Genomic DNA, 22,006 nt, shown 5'->3' on the forward strand with positions numbered 1-22,006 from the left:
AATACGCGCACGGGTGGATCTTGCCATCCGAGGAGGAGCGCTGGGACAGGATAGCTCCGACCCCGACCTCTGACGCGTCGACCTCCACCACAAACTGCCGGGAGGGATCAGGGGTTATCAGGATTGGAGCTGAAACAAAACAGCCTTTCAGTTTTGAGAACGCAGCTTCGGCTGCGCTGGACCACCTGAACGGCGTTTTGGAGGAGGTCAAGGCGGTCAGAGGTGCGGCGAGCTGGCTGAAATTGCGAATAAATCGCCGGTAGAAATTGGCAAAGCCCAGAAACCTCTGCAGGGCCTTACGGGAATCAGGAGTTGGCCAATTTACCACAGCCTTAATCTTCTCTGGATCCATGCGCAACCCCTCGACTGACACGATATGCCCTAGAAAGGGAACAGACTGTGCATGAAAAACGCATTTCTCCGCCTTGACATAAAGACCATTCTCTAACAGCCTCTGAAGCACTCGCCTGACGTGCTGAACATGTTCCTGGAGAGAATGGGAAAATATCAGTATGTCATCCAGGTAAACATAAATGAACTGATCTATCATATCTCTCAGCACGTCATTGACGAATGCTTGGAAAACAGCCGGAGCGTTGGAAAGGCCGAAGGGCAGAACGCAGTACTCAAAATGCCCTCTGGGGGTGTTAAACGCTGATTTCCACTCATCCCCCGCTCTTATGCGAACCAAATGATAAGCATTGCGGAGATCTAATTTTGTAAAAAAGTTCGCCCCCTGCAGACGTTCAAAGGCTGAAGACATCAACGGCAAAGGGTATGTATTCTTGACCGTTATGTTGTTCAGCCCTCGATAATCAATGCACGGGCGAAGGGAACCATCCTTCTTTTTTACAAAAAAAAATCCCGCCCCCGCCGGTGAAGAAGAGGGGCGAATGATCTTGGCTGCTAGAGAATCAGAAATATATTTCTCCATGGCCTCCCTCTCTGGAGCAGAAAGCGAGTATAATTTGCCTTTAGGCGGAGACGTACCTGGCAATAAGTCTATTGCACAGTCATAGGGACGATGAGGAGGCAAAGAAGCAGCCCGGGACTTACTGAACACTCTCTTCAGGTCATGGTACTCACGGGGCACGTTTGACAGATCCATCTGCTCCTCCTGAAACACAGAACGAGAAACAGCAGAACAAGCAGACACTAGACAAGATTTATGACAGCTCTCACTCCAAGAAAGCACAGTATTATGTCCCCAATTAATGTGAGGTTTGTGCAAAACCAACCAGGGATGTCCCAAGATCACAGGAGTGGCAATAGTCTCTGTTAAAAAAAACTCAATAGTTTCGGAATGGTTACCAGAAGTAATGAGTCTTATAGGAGCAGTGGAGTGTGTGATGGTGGGGAGAGAAAGACCGCTAAGAGCGTGCACTGCGATAGGAAGAGAAAGGGGAACAACAGGGATTTTCAAACTGTACGCCAGCTTAGAGTCAATAAAATTCCCCTCGGCTCCGGAGTCGATGAGCGCATGACAGTGGTGCATGATAGAGTTAAAAGATAGATTGACTGGCAGCATGGTTGTGTTAGGGGACTTGTCAAGGGTGATTTCACCAGCCAGTAAACTCTTACCCGGCGACGAATTCTTATTCTTGGCTAGACACGAAGCCACAAAATGTCCAGCGACTCCACAGTACATGCATAGTCCTTCCATGCGGCGACGACGCCTCTCCTCCGTGGAAAGCCGAAATCTGCCCATCTGCATGGGTTCCGGCTCGAGATCAGATGAGGGGGGTTCAGAAGATGCAGCGAAAAAAGATTGCGTGGGAAGAGGTGGAGTGTGCAATTTCTTGTGGGAACCTCTCTGTTGTAACCGAGTGTCCACTCTGATGGCTAAATCAATAAGCCCATCCAGTGTCTTAGGCAGATCCATGACGTAGATTTCATCTTTAATATAATCTGCTAGTCCGTGCAAAAACATGTCCCACTGAGCTTCGGCATTCCATTTACATTCGGCCGCCAGAGTACGAAAGTCAATGGAATATTCAGCAACACTCAACTTATTCTGTCTGAGTTCAGCGAGCTTACGAGCCGCCTCTCTGCCAGAGACCGCTCGGTCAAACACAGTTTTTAACTCCTCTGAGAAAGCTTTAAAGGAGTTACAGCAGGGGAGTTTACGCTCCCAAACAGTGGTACCCCAAAGTGCCGCTTTACCTGTCAGCAAATTGATCGTAAACGCCACCTTACTCTCTTCGTTAGGGAAAGACGAAGGCTGTAGCGTGATGTAAAGTGAACACTTTGCTATAAATGACCGGCACAATTCTGGTTCGCCGGCGTAACATGCTGGTGGTGGAAGTCGCGGTTCAGTGGATCTGGGGGTCTCTTCTAGCGCATGAGCTGCTGGTGGAATGGTGGGAGGAGCTTGCTGGACAGCTTCAGCACGAAGCTCAGAACCCAGTCTCTGAACCTGAGTCGTGAGCTCAGAAACTTGAGTGACCAGCGCCTCAATGGCCTGGCCGGTCACTGCCATTTGTTTGTCCTGATGATCCAGTCGGGCTGAATTGTGGGCGAGGAAATCCTGGATTTTGGTGACACTTGCTGGGTCCATCTCAGTGGTCAGTTCGTTCTGTCACGGAATACAGGGAGACCCAATTGCAAGTAAAATAATTATTTATTGACTCAGACAGAATGACAGAAGGAAGAACGCAGGAAGATGATGAGTGAGTCAAGCGAGCAGCAGGAAATATAAATCGAACAGGGAGCACTGAAGAACAAGATCAGAGAGCCGCCAACAGAAAGGTACAAGAGTCCAAACACAGAGCTCTCCCCGCGACACACGACCAGAACTCAGCGACCGGAACCTGACAGGACACAGACAAACAGACGTGAAGAAAACGAACTGACACTGTGAGACAGAAACGCTGAACATATATAGGCGCGGTAATGCGCTGCACCTGTGGTCCACTGATTACAGCTGAGCGGTGCTGCGCACGGCAAGGCTGGTGACAGCGTACACGTGACCACCCAGCTGATAAGGTAAACACAACTGACAGCAACGCGACTCTAACACAGACACAGAGACACCCAACACACACACTCATACACGCATATACGTAAACGCATAACGCACCACACCGTACACACACACACATACACACACGCAGACACATCATAGAAGAACAGACAGATCCACAATCGTGACAATATGGGTCGTTCACATATCATATGAGTAACACTTCTCACAACACAGATGCTTAATACACATAATTACTTCTGTATAAATGTTTATTACAGTTTTTGTATGAACAAGATTTGACTATAACTACAGATCAGTAATAGTCAGAAATAGCCTACTGTATATTCTGAAATTATATGAAATAAATAAATAAATAAATGCAACACATATAAACACACACACCCTTAAGGAGGTCACACAAGAAGTGCCGCTTGGGCCACGCGGCGCCATGCATTTCAGAATTCTAAACACAGGTTTGTGTCAGGGTACACACAGCGGCACCACAAGTCAGCGGCTGTCTGCGGCGCCCAGCCACGACTCAGGACACTGTTTATATTTCTGCCACACCACAGAATGCCATCTGAATACTTTAATTTTAAATAGCATGCGAATGTGTGCGTCTGGTGTGCGATACATTCAACTGTCATGTGCGAGCCATACACACAACATACACTTAGTCCTTATTTGGATTTAAAATCAACATAAAATATAGCCCACAATCAGTGCAAACCTCTCGTATGTGTCTTTAATCTTCGCCAGCACATGTAACCTCTGTTAGAAAGTTGCTGAACAATCATGGCAATAGATAAATCTCTTTTTCTTGGCTTTGTGGCTGTTTCAACAAGACAACAACAAGGTTTGTTTGAGCTCGTGTTGATCATGGCTTGTTATTATATTTTTATAGCGTATTTGTCTCTGCTGTGTTTTTAAAAATGGTGCTTCCTTTGTTTTCATTCTCCTGGCTTGTGGCATGAGTGAGTGACACATCTCTGTAAAGCAATAGCAATAAGCTTCGCATCTTGCTCCGCCTTTTGGTACCCTTTTGTTGTGCTAGGTACCCTTCTAAAAGGGTACCCAGAAAGTAGTACAGTACAGTTCACTTTTAGGTACCTTTTGACAGTGGTAACAGCCATGAAAGCATACGGTACCAAACTAAACTGTACCGTACTGTACCACTCAATGGAAACGGGCCATTATATGCTAAAAAGGCAATAATGGTACAACATTTCTGACCTTTATCACAGATAAAGCCTAGAAAAATGAGTCATCAAATGGGTTTAACCATGGGTTGAACCAATAGGTTTAAATATTTCTTTTCAGCTAACAAATAAATAAATTGTTCTTTAATTATAGTTTTGTAACTATTACAATTTTTTAATTAAAAATTTTAATATATACATCAGTGTTAAACCTATAAATGGTGGAAAAACATATTCGGTAATTGTGAACCTGGGTCTCCACTTTTGCCATGGCCTCTATTGGCTTTAACAAACTTATCCCTCAGGTTTTCAAAAGTTTTTTAAACTTTTACAAAAACTTTCTTCTTTTCCCACTGTTGTTGCAATTTTTAACCAATAGATCTCTTCAAAGTGTTTCATATTCAACTCAAACCAAATGTGGCACCGGACTAACTGTTCGCTCGAGTCTCGAAAAATTTTGTGTGCTCCGCCAGCCGAAATCATGTTGTGAGCACCCAAAGTAAACCTCTGCAAAAACAGTAATGACAGCACATTTGCTGTGCACACTTAAGCAAACTAAAGAACACGTTAAGTATAAACTAGGCTTTAGATTCCAGCGTACATCATTTAAATGTAAAAATAATGAGCATAAAAAATAAACTATACAACTGTGACCATAAAATAGGTAAGTTGACCAAAGTTCTTAAGACTATATTGAAGACATACAGTTCTTCAGCAGTGATGTTAACTTTTGTTTTTACCATTTTCATAATCTTAAAAAACAAAGTTTATCATCTTTCAAATTCATCTCATAGATGGTGGATTCTTGTTCAGATTTTCTAATAGCTTTTTTAATTCTAAATACGGGAAAGAATCTTAAATCAAGACTTTAATTGAAAAAGTGCTGCAGTCAGATGGTGTTATTTGTCAATGTCAGGTGAATGTATACATCGCTTACCCGCTTGCGGAGGTTGCAGGTGAGGATGAGGTTTCTGGAAAAGGAGTTAGCGAAGGCCGTGTAAAACTCCAGCACTTTGAGTAATGCGTCTCTCCTGATGACGTGCAGGTCGCAGTATGTCAGGGCCCTCACGTTTGCACAGGCATGAGCCAGAGACGACTCCTTCCAGAACACGTCACCAAACACATCGCCCTTACCTGAGACACAACACAACCATTACAGTTCAGAAATAAAGCTGATGGAAAAAGAAAAAAAAGCTGTTAATTTTGCCTTGATTTCTGCAATTGGTCATAAAATATGCATGGCTGAAATCATTTAGTCAAAAATATAGTAAAAATATAATAGTATAATATTGTAATAAAAATTATTATAATATTGTAATATAATAGTATAATATGTTTTAATTCATTCATTCTTTCATTTTTTTTTTTTGGCTTAGTCCCTTTATTAATCACCACAATGGAATGAACCGCCAACTTATCCAACATATGTTTTACACAGCTGATGCCCTTCTGGCCGCAACCCATCAATGGAGAACACCCATACACACTCATTCACACTGTCACACTATGGCCAATTTAGCTTACCCAGTTTACCTATACCACATGTCTTTGGACTTGTGGGGGAAACTGGAGCGCCCAGAGGAAACCTCTATGAACACGGGGAGAACATGCAAACTCAACACAGAAATGCCAACTGACCCAGCCGAGGCTTGAACAAGCAACTTTCTTGCTGTGAGATAAAATATGTCTATTGTGCCAGCATTATTGTGATCTAACAGCAAAAACAGTAGCACTGAGAAATATTCAGTCACTTTTAATCATGAAATATGATATGTCTTTGTTTATTTGATCAAAATAATGTAAAAACTATTATTGTAAAATCACTTTTGATCATAAAACCCTATGTTTATCGATTCAGCATTGTAATCTTACAGCAAAAACAGTGGCACTGAGAAATATTTTATCATGTTCGATCATAAAATATGCTATAGCTCTTTTCATTTGATGAAAAACAAATACAGTAAAAATATTCAGGTAAAATATATATAAATTGTATATTATATATAATTATTTATTTATTTATTTATTTATTGCTTAAATCTACACTACACATTAACATGTTTTTTGTATAATTTGTTTTATTATGATTGTGTTTACAGGCTTGACTTAATCTTACAGTACAGCATCGGTCTTGCACCACAGAATCTGCACAAAGTCTAACAATCCAGCGTTCAGTGTTTTTGATGAGGGGCATCATTAGGAGCCCAGCAGGTTTAGTCTGGTGGGTTCAAGTAAACGCCTTGGGGCTAATTAACTCACAGCACTCGCATCTTATTTCATTTCATAATCATTAAAGCAAAAGAGCATCTGATCTGATTCCCCATTAGAGAGTAGAGACATTAACTTCCTCTCTGCAGCGTCTCATAAGGTCTAATGTCATGTCGTTTGTGGTTAATGCGCGTCAGTGAAGGGCACGTCACATTCTTGTGGCAGTGGTACATCAGTCGGACTCGAGAGATGTAGAGATCAAGAATAGACCAAAGAGACAGAAAAACACGAAGGTCGAGAAGAGCCACGCGGAACGGGTGTGAATAAACAGACGTGACCTGAATTCATGAAAAAATTGGAGGTTGTTTTTGAAGTTTGCAAACTTTGTAACTTTAGTCAACTTTTTTGACTTAGACTTTAGACTTTGCTTTGATTGTAAAGCATTAACTACAAACTATAAACTTTACTTTGAACATGTAAAACAATAACTACAAACTTTAAACTTTACTATATGAACATGTAACACAATAACTACGAACTATAAACTTTAATTTGAAAATTTAAAACAATAACTAAAAACTATAAACTTTACTTTGAACATGTAAAACAATAATTACAAACTATAAGCTTTACTATATTAACATGTAACACAATAACTACAAACTATATACTTAGAACATTTAAAACAATAACTACAAACTTTTTGGCATTAGACTTTTTGAATTCACTTTGAAGATGAAAAATAATAACTATACACTTTACTTTGAACGTGTTAAACAATAACTAAAAATCTCTTTTTTTTTTACTTTAGACTTTTACAAAATATAACAACACAATTCAATTATGGCTTTAACAGTCAAAATTATGACTAGAAAAGTCTAAACCTTGATTCCATCTATCACTTACGCTCACTTTATATTACAAAGGTCCATTACAGTTGCCTTAAAATAGCAATGCCAACAACGTGCCTTAAATATGCCATTATTTCAACTATTAAAACTTGTACCCTTGTCTTGTAGTCCACATACTTTTGTCTTCAGATTAAAGTTTGTAATGATATGATTCATCTTAATGCTTTAGTTCATGGCTTATAACACTTTAAAAAAAGACTTTAATTCAGATCAAAAAATCAATTCGGAATACAATTCAGCACAGTTTAGCAATAAGCATTATGGACCAACATAACATCTGTGAAATATAATAACTGAGATATAATCTTTTTGAAGGCTAACCCCTGAGGTCTTCTTTTTCTTGTAAGCTTTTTTGAACATTTAAAACAATAACTACAAACTTTTTTGACATAATGCTTAGATTTTAGGCTTAGAATAAAATAACCACAAACTATAAACTTTATCTTGAACATGTCAAACAACTATAAACTTTTTTTTTACTTTAAACTTTTACAAAAGTTAACAAAAAACACAATTCAAAACTATTTTAAATGACATATTTACGAATAAGAATACGAAGTAACATATGCTTATAAGTAACAATCCATGACAATAATTAATAATCCATGTCAGCACCAATAATGCTTAGCCTGTCAACACAAACTGGTGTTCGGGGCGACTTGAGGTCCTATGCTGATCCTTTCCCTCCCTCTGATCACTTTCATGTCTATACTCACTACTGTCCAATCAATTGAAATTAAACCCCCACCAAAATACATATTAAAAAATACAAAACAATAATTATCAAAATAGCTTATTCTGTTATCCTGTCATCATAATACACTCTTCACAAAGGTACGACTAAATAAACTGCAAGAACACCAATCAAATCTGTTCTTTTTCCATATACATTCTGAAAATCATGTTTATACGGGGTTTTTTAAACTGGGTCACAATTCTTAGCTAGTTGTTTATTATCTTGCATATTTGTACGATGACCAAGAGAGCTCAGATATGCTTAGTTAAGAAAACCCATGCAAATACAAAAACACTAACTAATTGAGAAAACTTTTTTTATCAGTTTGACGACACATACATGCAAGACGATAAACAGAAATTGGGGTAAAAAATAACGGGAGAATAATTCAGGGGGGCTAATAATTCTGAATTTAAATATAGTTATACATTGTATTTAAATTGTAAAAGTCAAATTACAGAGATGCACATTTCCAGGATTGAAGTTTCTTTGCCCAAGTCCAATAAGGCACTTATGAGCCTGAACTTACTCATCTTTTACGAGAGTGGTCTGCATTTGTGCTTAAAATATGCTTGTTTTTCTGACAACAAATCTGCTCATGGTTACAGCCCTGGCTGCACTGAGGCTGTGTGAACTATCAGTGCACATCCCTGTGAAACAAAAGACTCAACAATCAATGGACGGAGAATTGCTCCCCACAGCTCCATTACAGCAGGATAAGGAGACGCGTAGACAGAGTAACAAATGCCACATATCGCACATGCAACAGACTCTGGCCTTTTATGTGACTTTAGAGAATGAGCGTTAGCAAGTTCCTGGATGAAAAAAAAGTGTGTGGTATTGAATCTGTTTATAGTTTATAGTTTATAGTTTGCTATTTTCACACACTTATCATATGTTTTGGTATGAAAAAGTTTGTATTTTCTAAAGCTTTGTAAAGACACGTTTAATTAGGTGAGTGTAGGGCCATGAATCTGCCATTATATGTCTTTGAAAACAGGTGATGTGTAGGGGCAAAGGGGTCATAACAAAGCATGAGAGAGGACTTGGGGATACAATGCAGAACCATCAGTGTAAATAGTTAGAGAAAAACATGAAACGTATACAACATATGTTGAAACTGTCATGTAAATAAAAAAACACACACACTATATGGAAGAGAAGACACCAGTTTAGATGTTTAAAAACATAAACACTAATTATAACTGCCAAATTTCAACTATATGTGATAAAATGGTGATGATTACATTAGATCTGTACATTATAAAAGACAAAAAGAAGAGGGGGCTTTAAATTGGGGTCATAGAGCAGTAGGAGCTGAGGGAGCTCTGTTGAACCATGCTGTGAAAACACAAAGGTTAAAGGAAGCAAGGATAAAGGGTATGGTAAATTAGAGGGACATCAGTTTTGTCCTGGGAGAGACTGCTCTGCATTATTGGAATATCCAATAAAGTCTATTATTCTGAAATTTATAACCTCCAGACTAAGTCTGATTAATTAATGAAACACCTGAAAACCATGACTGGAGTTGCAGATCAAGGCCCTCAGGAAAAACATGCAGTATTACAAACATACAAGAACTGGCTAATTGTGAGCTTTCTTTGGTTTAATGAGAATGCTGGGATGTGTGCTGAAAACGTACTATTTTGTATTTATTCAAGAATATTAAGCCATTCAAAAAAATTTGAATATTGCATTGTTACAGCTTTTATTGCTAGTAAAAACTGCTCAGGGTTGTTTGTTTTAGTTTCTTTACAGGCACTTATGTTGAAGTACTTCAATTAAATGAAATGACTGAAAGCTAAAAGTTATTTTCAGAGTTGCTGGCCAGGAAATTTTACTGGTTTATTGAGCACAGAGTGGGGCGACGCAGTGGCGCAGTAGGTAGTGCTGTTGCCTCAGAGAAAGAAGGTGGCTGGTTCGAGCCTCGGCTGGGTCAGTTGGCATTTCTGTGTGGAGTTTGCATATTCTCCCTGCGTTCACGTGGGTTTTCTCCAGGTGCTCCGGATTCCCCCACAGTCCAAAGGCATGCACTACAGGTGAATTGGGTGGGTTAAATTGTCCATAGTGTATGAGTGTGAATGAGTATGGATGTTTTCCAGAGATGGTTTGTGGCTGGAAGGGCATCCGCTGTGTAAAAACATGCTGGATAAGTTGGTGGTTCATTCCGCTGTGGCGACCCCGGATTAATAAAGGGACTAAGCTGGAAAGAAAATGAATGCATGAATGAATGAATATAGAGTGACCACAGTGGGGCATGTTGTCAGACTGTAAGAGGTAAGTTGGCACTTACTACTATACAACCTATTGACAGGGGTGTAGTCAACCAAAACCAAGACTATTATAAAATCACTTTCAATAATTGCAGTAAAGCTGAAACAAAATGGAGGAATACAAATCTAAATCATTGTATGAGTTAAAAAGTAAAACTTGTGACTTTAACAGTCAATATTATGACTTTTAAGTCTAAACCTTGGACCTGCCTATCACTAACGCTCACTTTAAATGACAAAGATCCATTTCTGTTGCCTCAAAATAGCAATGCCAACAATGCCCTTAAATATGCCATTATTTCAACTATCAAAGTTTTGATTTCAATTTACTAAGTCATAATTGTCATAAGATTTACCGTTAACATGAACATTTTGAGTCCAAAAGTCATGATTTTGACATTCATTCATTTTCTTTCCAGCTTAGTCCCTTTATTAATCCGGGGTCGCCACAGACAATTTATCCAGCATATGTTTTACGCAGCGGATGCCCTTCCAGCCGCAACCTACACTGGCAAACAATCATACACACTCATTCACACTCATACACTACAGACAATTAAGCCTACCCACTCACATGTACCGCATGTCTTTGGACTGTGGGGAAAACCGGAGCACCGGAGGAAACTCATGCGAACACGGGGAGAACATGCAAACTCCACACAGAAATGCCAACTGACCCAGTTGAGACTCAAACCAGTGATCTTCTTGCTGTGAGGTGACAGCACTACCTACTGCGCCACCGCGTTGACATGATTTTGATTTAGTAAATGATAATTTTGACTATATACCTTATCATCGTTTTTTAATAATTTTTTGTGTGTGTGTGTCATAGGTGCTCTTTATCTCTCTATCTCTCTGTCAAAACTCCTAGGATGGCAAACTTCAGTTTTCCATTTGTCCATGAAGACCTCAATCTTTATTACTCCCTGTGAAATCATCACCATCACTGCCAGTAAGAAAAAAAAACCAAAGTTAAAAAGGATGTGAGCGAAGAAAGAATTTTGTTCTCATTTCGGTTTTAGTATGTTATAATGGTAATGTAAATACTTACTACTAATATTTTATGATCTCTGATCATTAGGAATTGAGAAGTTTAGACATCATGTGACATACACCTCGCAACACGCAGAAAACTCCACTTTCTAAACACACCAGCTTAGAAGTGAGCACGACACAATGTTTTCTTCATATATTTTTTGATATACTATATGTGTAGTTTATGGCAGGTTAACGCTGAAGATGTTATGTTGGTTTATTTTCTGATAGGTAGTTTAGACGGTAATTTCAGCTAGTTTGGGGTTTTTGTTAGATTGCTTTTTTTTTGGCACCACTTGACATCCACTTTTTCCCTTAATAACATACATTAACTGATTTTTTATTTTTATTTATTTTTTTGGTGTTGTTTGACATCTTTTCACTTTTGCAAATAAACTCACTTATTTTGCATTATTTGGTTGTCGTTTTGCTATTTTGCCACTGACTCACTACAAACTGAGTCACATCAAAATTTCACCTTTTTAACCCCTAGAGCTAAACTTTAAAGTCGTAACAGTTATGAGTCATAATTTCAGCTTAATGGACATTGTTTCCAGTGTTTTATAAAATTGTAGCTCTACTCCTCATCTAAGCTACACCTCGGTCTCAAAGTTATGGCTTGAAACACCTAAAAAAGACTTTAATTTAGGTCAAAAATAAATTCAGAATCCAATTCAAGACAGTTTTACAATAGGCATTTTAGACCAACATAACAATGGACCAACATCTGTGAAATATAGTAAGTGAGACGTTATCTGTTTGACAGATAACCCTTGAGGTCTTCATTCTTGTAAACTTTTCTTTCAGTCTAAAGAATGATTTAGCTCACCTAGAATGGCAATAACTTCATCATCCTGAATGACCTCCAGCGATCCAGACACGACGAAGCACAGGGTGTCCACACTCTCACCGGCATGGAAGATGAGATCTCCTGGAGCGCAGTGTGTGGTCTGAAACTCCACCGCCAAAGAGCGCAGGCAGCCGTCACTGGCCAGCCGGAAAGCAGGGTGCTCATTGAACACCTGCCGGTTCAGGTGCACGCAGATGTCTGCCCGCATGTCTTTAGGACAAATGGACAGAACCTGATGAGTAGAGCAAGAACAGCCATGGATTAATGAGAGAGTCTTAAAGAGCGTGTACATGGTCTGAGTTCATTTTATGCATATTGAGAAAATAGATACTGTACTTCATACTGAGTTCTGAAACTTAGATATTTCATGTATTAAAAAAATGCAGCCGATTTGAATGTGATCAATCCATTGAATGGGCATTATTAGTGGTTATCAGCTGATAGATATGGGCCAGATATGGGCCTTCTGCGCCTACTGGTAGGCTCAGAAGGCTGTTATCATCCATACACATTATTAATCAGCTCTAGATCACATACGTTTGCAGACAGAGGTTAACGAGAACTATTTATATTATTTATTTAATTTCCCATTAATTGTATTTCATAAATGTCTACCCCCACCCCAACCCTAAATCTAACCATCACAGTAATGTTAAAACAGATCTGGATCAGGAGTCTTTTCTATTAGTATAGCTGATTACTCATGTGGATAGATGATTACAGCCTTCTGAGCCTACCAGTAGGTGCAGAAGGCCACTACTATCAAAGACTATAGGGGAGAAGCTCAGACTAGACGTGTGTTTTTACGACAATTTGGTGGTCAACAAACGCACTAAGATCTCAGCGGATATTTGCTTCACAGACATAAGAAATATATCCACATAAAGCTTGAAATCTGTGCTTTTAAATAAAATGTACTTGAAAACAAAAGTATTTTGGTTTGTTATCTGTATGAAACAAACGTGAGGTACAGTCCAAGACCAAGTTGTGAATTACTTCAGAAGACCGGCGTGTGATTATTGCTCAGAGGATGATAATGTGTAAACGGCTGTAAATGAGGTTGGTGTCGTGATCTCGTTCTTTTCAAGTTCACATGCATAAGCTCGGGGAATCTGAAAATATGCAGATTTTGTTTGATTTGGATGTTTAAAAATGAAACTTATATGACAGTTGTTGTTTAATTTCATTGGTGATTCCTAATGTAATCCTAAGCCTGGCAAACAGTTTTGGAGAATTTGATGTTTCCCCATTCAAACAGAATGCCTGAGCATACTTCCCGAAAGGCGTTTCAAAGATGGCCGCCAAGTTGGATGACTTCCCTTAAAGGGACATGGCCATACTACTGGCCCATATCTATCAGCTGATAATCACTGATAGTGCACATGCAATCGAGTGATAACATTCAAAGTGTATGCAGCATGACTGTTTACTTGTTTGTTTATTTGTTAATTCATTTAATCAAAGTGAAATAACATAAAAATTGAGATTTGTCATAGCATTTATATACTGCTTATCTCTGATTATTTAAAATGTTTTTTTTTTTTTTTTTTACCTCACTTGTAAGTCACTGGATAAAAGCATCTGCTAAATGAGCAATTGTAAATGTTAGTAAAAATTAAATAAGAACAATTTACATACAAATATTAAGTGTTATGTGAGTAAAATATACATTATTAAATTATAATAATGATGTTAACAATGACAATTATTATGATGGCTACTCATTAAAGTCTTAAATCAAGTACTGCAGAGACTGATGTAATAATGTGGTGGAAGCCAGTTCAGTCTATACAGCAGAGAATTGCATTCGTAAGCAGTGAGTTTATTTTGCCTTAATGCACTCCATTGCCTCAGCTAGACAGACAAAAGAAGGCAAAGAGAAACATGTTTGGTTGCTATTGGTATTTGGAAATGTCAGTTTCTGAATATTTCACATGAGTATTGTTTACACTGAGAACTCAATTAACACTGAGCCCAAGGACTTGAGGTTAATCAAAAATAAATAAATTAATAAATCAATAATGCTTATACTGTCATTATATTAGCATACTACAATTAAGTAGACTACCTTTGACACAAATGATTAACAATTAACATGCATGTACAAAAACAAAAAATGATTAATCAACACTGAGCAATGTTTTTTTTTTAACTGTATTGATTCAAATTGGATCCAAATGCAGCAGCCCATTAGCCGACTGAAGAGTCTCATTTAGCTGAGGGTCTTAGTATTGATGTAAAGAACAAGAGTTGTGTGACAGCTCAATAGGTGAACTTTGACAATAAATAAATCGGAAATCTTTACAAACATGCTTAATGTGACATCCCTTTTTGATTCCTACATCAGATTAAATGTACACATTGACTTTAAATACAAAGAAAACACATTAAATACAAGTTGAGTATCTGTTTTAATACTCAAACTAAGGATGAAATTGTGTTTCAACAATACTCCTTTCATTAAATGATGTTTTGGTTGGTGTCTATTCTAAAAAATCAGGGTAAAAATGTATTGCATTGAATTGCATTTTATTTTATTTTATTTTATTTTATTTTATTCTTTTTTTAATTATTAATAATAGAAATAAATAAATTTATTTAATGTGTTTACTTTAAATCATATTTTTTGTCACGGAATAATGCGAAAATCTCTGAAAGTATCTGATGAAACCAAGTTTATTTGTTAAAAAACTTTAATATTTAATATATAAATTAATGACTGAATAAATGTTATAAATAAATACTGCACATAAAATTATTGAGTGTTGTGAGAGTAAAAAATTCATTATAAAATAAAATAAAACAATAAAATCATAAGATTAAATAATACTTCAAAATTAAATGATAAAAGAAAATAATAAAAGGAAAAAAGGAAAACTTTAAAATGTAATTAGTTTCTTTAAATAATTGGTTAATTTAATTAGTTTATTTTAATTTAAATTTATTTATATTCTTTTAATTTAAAAATATTTTTTTATTAAAAAGCCCCTATTATGGGTTTTTGAAAATGACCTTCCATGCAGTGCGTAACACAGCTCTAAGTGAAGTGAAATATCCAGCTAAGGCTTGAATCTGAAAGTGCACCGTGTTTAAAACTATTAATTAATCTATAAAAGAGTCGACTCATAGTGGTAACAAGTCTTTAGCCATGCTCACGTGATGTCCATATGGAACTCAAGCCCCTCCTATTTTTGCACATAGACCTGGGAAAATTGAAACCCCCGGCCCGCCCACAAACACTGTAGCAAAAAAAAGGGAAAGTCAAACACTGTAGCAAATCCCAGTTGAATTAAATCGCATAGACGCCGTGTTCTGAAGTCTGAGGGAAATTTAGTGTTACTCTCCCCTCCCAAAGATGAGGCTGTGAAGAGTCAGTGGTTGAAGTTTATTTTTGCAAAAATACCTCAAACTTATAGCCCCAGCCTTGTGCTGTGCTCCCATCATTTTTCTGACAAGTGCTTCTGGAATCTACATGCTTACAACGGGGTTTTGTCGGCCGTTTGTTAAAGGAAGGATTAGAAAAGACTGTTCATGTATGGGACATAAGTAAAGTAAATAAGTAAAGTAAAATGGTTGCCTTCTTGTTTTCTCTAGTTTTCAAATTACGTATTTAATTGTGTTTTGTTACTTGAAACTGCTTGTACTGTATTTGGTCTTTATATTCTCATACCGCATCTAAAACCACGTTGAGAATGCAACGCGTACAACTTAAAAGATTTTAATGCATTTGTGAGCACGCGATCTACGACCGTTTGTTGTTGCTATATCCACTATCAGCTGTTCCTACACACGTGCTGTGTGGCGTTCAAGCTTCAAAATAGTTCAGCTAGTGTGTATATCTTCAGTAGTGTGTACGTGTGTTTAGAGCATAATGCTGGTGTTAAACTGTGTTACTTTAATGCACTCCTGCATTGGGCTCACACACACACACTCTGACTACTTGTTAAGCTGTGCTGGGCATTTCTCTCTATCTCACGCATAACGTAATTGACCAATCACAACAGACTGGGTCATTGGACCAATCAGTGCAGATTAGCATCGCGCTAAGGAGGGGTTTTTGAACAAATTAATTGCTTAATGAATATGAGAGTTGTTGGGATAATTAGGTAAACATAAATGCACATTACAAGACAATAAAGGTTTTTTGACCTTACATGCATATCAGCATGTTGTTGAAGCTCCCCAAAACCAAAATATGACCTTTTGTAACGCAAAATAGGGGTTCTTTAAGCATTTTAACTTGATTGAATCTTAAAAAAAAAACACCCTCTGCTGTACATTCTAATGTGTACTCTATATACATCTATATACTCTATATACATCCAGTACCGTATGCAATGGTATGGTATGTGCTGGACTTCCACAAGCTAATGTAGCACATATCTATGCAAATCTATGTGGTGCACCAAAAAGATCTAATTAAACCCCTGTAGAAATCAGCTCTAGTTTGTGCCTCGATCACCCATACAAGATCTGTCTGATCAGGCCTATTATACAGTATGTGCATCAGCAAATGCAGAGGATTTTTCACCCCACACTGCATGAAAATCAAGAGAATCCTTTATAAGTCTAAATTTGAGCCAGAGGTTGAATAGATCTACTATATTCCCTGAGGGTTGATGTCTCCTGGGATATAATGCAATTTCCCATTCCTCTTCTAGAAAGATATAAAAAGGGGTCTTGATAGAGAGACACTTACACAAAAAGATGGGCCTCTTTTCTCCACCTCCCCTGTTTAAAGTTTGACGTTTCTGACAGAATGAAAGCATATCAGTCAGAAGGGAAATTATTTCTCTTTACCATTACATTTAGTATTGCACTGCACTGCAAAAATGCTTTTCTTACTTATATTTTTGTCTTGTTTTGAGTCCAAATATCAAAAACATTTTATATCAAGAAGCATTTTCTAGGCAATCAAAACATATTGTCTTGTTTTCAGAAATAATATGCCAAAATTAAGCGAGTTTTTCCTTAAAACAAGCAAAATAATCTGCCGGTGATGTAAGCAAAAAAATCTTATGTCAAAAGGAAAAACAAGCATATTTTGCTTACCCCATTGGCAGAATACTTTGCTAGTTTTCAAGAGTTCAATCTTGAGCCTTGAGCTCATGAGATCCTCGAGCCCAGGGTTCCCTCCTGGTGCAAGGCTGGAGGGGAGTTTGAGCTCAGGTAGATCTCGAGAACTCCCCTGCTGTAGTAAACGATGAACATTAAGTGATTGCTCTTGGAGATAACTACATACTAGAAGCATGTCTATGGTGCCGATTTGGATTAGTCAATTAACTTAATTTGCATGTTTTTGGACGTTGGGAGGAAACTGGGGAACCCGGGGGAAACCCACGTGAGCACGGGGAGAAAGTGCAAACTCCACACAGAAATGTCTGCTGGTTTGGTAAAGCCTGGAACCAGAGACATTCTTGCTGTGAGGCAACAGTGCTACGCACTGGGCCACCATGTCACCCATCTAGGAAGAAGGAGGAGTAGGGGTGGAAGGGTGGACTCTTCAAAACGAAGATAGCAGAGGAATGAAACCCAGGGTATTTATAGTAGTTTTGGAGTTATCTGATTGGAGCATAGTGAATTGGATAATGCGGATCCAGCCACTAGCAATCATAAGCACGTGATCCTCTCGAAATTAGTTTATACATAAACTTCACTTAAGGAAAAACTCACTTAATATTGGCATATTATTTCTGAAAACAATATATTATTTATTGCTTATCTAGAAATTGCTTCTTGATTTAAGAATTTTTAGATATTTGGAAAAAATCTAAATAAGAAAATCTTTTTTTTTTTTTTTTTTTTTTGCCGTGTGCCTTTTTCCAAATCTCTTTATTTAGTGTGTGTGTGAAGTATTAAAAGCAATTTCAAAATAACGAAAACAGAACTTAATAATGACCCTACAGTATGTGGGGATTAATTAACAGAATTTATTGTTATATAATAATTACATATGTTATTTAGCAGAGAAATGTCATTTTAAGGCCATTATCGCCTTGAAAAGCATTATATAGACATGTAATGGAAATATGTTATTTGATTCGACATGCAATTTATTAAACATAACTGTTTAGGCTACAATGGCCATGTTGCATGTGAATTGGCTTTTAGATATTCATTTACAGATCATCTAAAACAGCTCCAAACTGTATGGTTGTCAACACTCATCTAAATGTATGTAATGTGAGTTCATTTACATTTACTTTTATTTATTTAGCGGATGTTTTGTCTGAAGTGACTTACAGATAGGGATAAAAGAAGCACTTCAATTCACCAGAGTTTAGCAACACTTAGAAATGGGTAATAGGTAATGGGTAAATGGGTAAAATACAGACTAACACGACCAAACATTGAGTTAAATTTGGTTGTATTAATTTCATTTAAAAAATTAACCCAGGAATTGGGTTAGTCCCTATTACATCCAGAACTGTTTTAAAATAACTCAGCATTTTTAGAGTGAATATATGCTATGACAAGTGTAAATGAAAATACATATACACATACACACACATATGCGCACACAGAGAAAAAAAGGTGTCAACAGGTGTTTTGTCCAGCTTACCTACGTTAAAAGAATGCACATTATTATCCAGTAACTTGTAGTGTTTATAAGAAAGTGTCTGTTGCATATGGAGAGTGGAAAGAGTGTGTGCTCATACAGATGGTTTGACAAGCAAAGCAACTAAGTTTATATGGGTTTAAAACTAATTATATAACAGGGCTGTTACATGCTTGATGCTTGGTTCATAAGCCATCTAAGGTGTGCTATTATTTTTTAGAAAACACACAATTAGTTCAATTAGTGTAGATGATTTTTTTTACCACAATAACTTACTCGAAATAATCACCATAGTGAGATTTAATATTCACAACTGTTCATTTAAAGAGATCCCAAAAAAACCTTTATGAGTTTCTTTATTTTGTTGAAATCATATGAAGATATTCTGAAGAAAGATGAAAAACTAAACATTGACTTCTATACTAAAAGCAAATTGAATGGAAGTCAATGATTGGGATTCCAGAATCATCAGAATCAGAATATTTTCATATGAGTTCAACAAAATAAAGAAACTCAAACAGATTTTAAAGACGTGAAGGGAGAGAAAATGATGACAGAATCTTGATTTTTTGGTGAACTCCCCGTAATGACCTGGAATCAGATTTTTACATACACAATACAATGCCCTTCATAATGAAATTACTTTATTAGTCCTTATCATTTTATACAGTGAACCAGGCACGTGCACACATAGGGCTCAACCTGTGCAGTGCACATGCCCTTTTTAGTCTTGAATAGAAAGTGCCCTTCCAAAGTGATTCGAAGTGCCCTAGCGACACCCCCCCCCCCCTGCTATTCAGATTTCCTGCGACATATCCCTCCCCCCTGCTCTTCAGTTTTGCAAAATGCTGTTGAGTGCATTCACAGCTGATTGTTGTTCATGTGCTCAGATGATATGAGTGTTTCAAAGCTATGCCAATCAGTCAATCCATCAGCGGATCACTCATATCTCAGCTTGCAGACAGATCAGCTGATTGACGCAGCTTTAAAATGCTCCATATAAATGTGTTTGCTCATAGCAGAAAAGAGCGGTAAACTGATGACCTTTATGGTGAATTACAGTAATATTTGTTTAGCTGATAAAAAAAATGTCCAATCAAATGTTAGCAGGAAATTGACTTTCTATTTTCTTTCTAAACACCACCTCAATATAATATTTTAGATATATTTATGATTTTTAAAATATACCTGTGTTGACAAAACTCTAACAAGTTGTACAATGTTTCCTAAAACTATTGAAGCGTTTTAGAACATGTGCTTACCTGTTACTTCAACAACATTGTAGTATCCTATACATTTTGTTCGCTATGGTATACGAGTAAGGTACACCAATAAAAGGAAGAGTTGAAGATTCACACACCTTCTCTGTGTCTATGCCTTTAGTCATGGCCCACGTGGACACGATGTAGTCCATAACCCTCTCGCTCAGCCCTTTAGGCACCTGATAGAGCTTCAGAAAGTCTCTCACGTTGTTCAGCATCTCATGGTAGCGGTTGGTGTTGGTGTACATCTGCTGAAAGATGGTGGTCACGTTTCCAAAGATGGTTGCGTACAGAAGAGCTGCAAATCAACAGAAAGGGGAGAATCAACTCTAGAGTACCACTGAAAGCTACTATTTATATAAATCAAAGGCTAGACGGAGACGAGAGTGTCTAGAAGTATTTGAAGAGAAATGATGGTGAATCGCTGGCTGAAGAGAGTTTCTCATTGATGCTAGTGGAGGAAACATACAACAGGAGAATTCTGGACTTTCACAGTTAAATTCCAGTTATAGACCATATTTATCTGATTAAACACTTATTTTATTCTAACTAAACACTTATTTTATTCAGCGACAGTATCCATGAACATATTATTATAAACTGTGTTTTATCATTATTATAAGCATTATAACAACAATTAAAAGAACTATAATAACAATAGTTGTACTTGTAATTGTTATTGATTTGATGCATAATTCATTTATTAATTCTATTTCTGCCTAACAGCTGTCCCTTTATTAATTTGGGGTCGCCCTAGCAGAATGAACCACCAACTTGTCCAGCACATGTTTTACACAGCTGATGCCCTTCCAGCCACAACACATCACTGGGAAACACCCATACACACTCTTTCACACACATACGCTATGACCAATTTAGCTTACCCAATTCACCTATAGCGCATGTCTTTGGACTGTGGGGGAAACCAGAGCACCCAGGAGAAACCCACACGAACACAAGGAGAACATACAAACTTCCACACAGAAATGCCAACTGACCCAGCTGGGGCTTGAACCAGTGACCTTCTTGCTGTGAGGCGACCGTGCTACCCACTGTGCCACCATGATGCCCAAATTTAATGCATTATTTTTATTATTATTTTTTTAATAATTATTATTTTTAAATTATTTTTATTTTTAAATTTTTTTTATTTTTAAATTATTATTATTATTATTATTATTATTATTATTATTATTATTATTATTATTATATAACAAAATGAATAATGAGTTGACTGTATTTTTTATTTTAGAGTAAAGTTTGAAGTAGTTCCCGCTATAAATATAAATATAGTCCTTTACTGGGCATAAGTACTCTTTTAATATCAACTAATTGAATAAATACAATTAGGGATGCTCCGATCGATCAGCCGGAGATCGGTATGGTCGATAATCACATTTGATGACTCAATCGGTACTCTCTGATTTGGCCAATCCCATGGACTGATTGCAAGTGTTTATTTTAGTTGGAGATATTTGAATGATCTTGCATGTGTTTAGGCCTTTTTTAGAACTGAAAGTTCTGTGTTTTTGGACAGTATTACAAGTTCACTAAAACCTGGCTGAAAATATTAGATCATTTAAAAAAAAAAAGCATTTAATAATTATATTTTTAACATGAATATTTAATAATATAACTTCTTGTAATTTACTTATTACAATAAACAGAAGTTTATAGACCTATATACTTTTAGCAAAGAAGTTTGAAGTTGTTTCCAAATTGCATTGTTAGTCATTTTTCTTACCATTTTTTTTTACATGATCACACCTAAAGAGTTATAAGAAACATGTTTAAGGGATTATATGCAGTATCCTTAATTTATTCTCTTAGGTAAGTAGAGATCTCCACTTAAGTATTATAAAGCTTAAAGCATCAGTATCGCTACTTTGTATCGGCTGATCACCATGACGAGGAATCAGTACTCAGTATCGGCTGCAAAAATTCTGATCCCTAAGTATCCTTACATACAATATTTTTAAAATGTAAAATATAATCTACCTTATAAACA

General features: G+C 37.1%; 1 protein-coding gene across 3 annotated transcripts in view; it reads right to left on the reverse strand.

Moving 5' to 3' along the window:
- Nucleotides 1-22,006, reverse strand: part of kcnh5a (potassium voltage-gated channel, subfamily H (eag-related), member 5a) — a 227,759-nt gene that overhangs the window by 51,129 nt on the left and 154,624 nt on the right. For all 3 annotated transcript variants that reach the window (XR_015517664.1, XM_087296997.1, NM_001276280.1), the window contains 3 exon segments: nucleotides 20,097-20,296; nucleotides 12,157-12,409; nucleotides 5,102-5,298 (listed from right to left, as the gene is read on the reverse strand). Coding sequence is in view for 2 of the 3 variants with exons in the window: in XM_087296997.1 (XP_087153123.1) it covers nucleotides 5,102-5,298; nucleotides 12,157-12,409; nucleotides 20,097-20,296 (650 nt within the window). In the remaining variant the exon portion in view is untranslated.

This window comes from Danio rerio, chromosome 20 (assembly GCF_052040795.2).
Source record: "Danio rerio strain M-AB ecotype USA chromosome 20, GRCz13ab, whole genome shotgun sequence".
Lineage (NCBI taxonomy): Eukaryota > Metazoa > Chordata > Actinopteri > Cypriniformes > Danionidae > Danio > Danio rerio.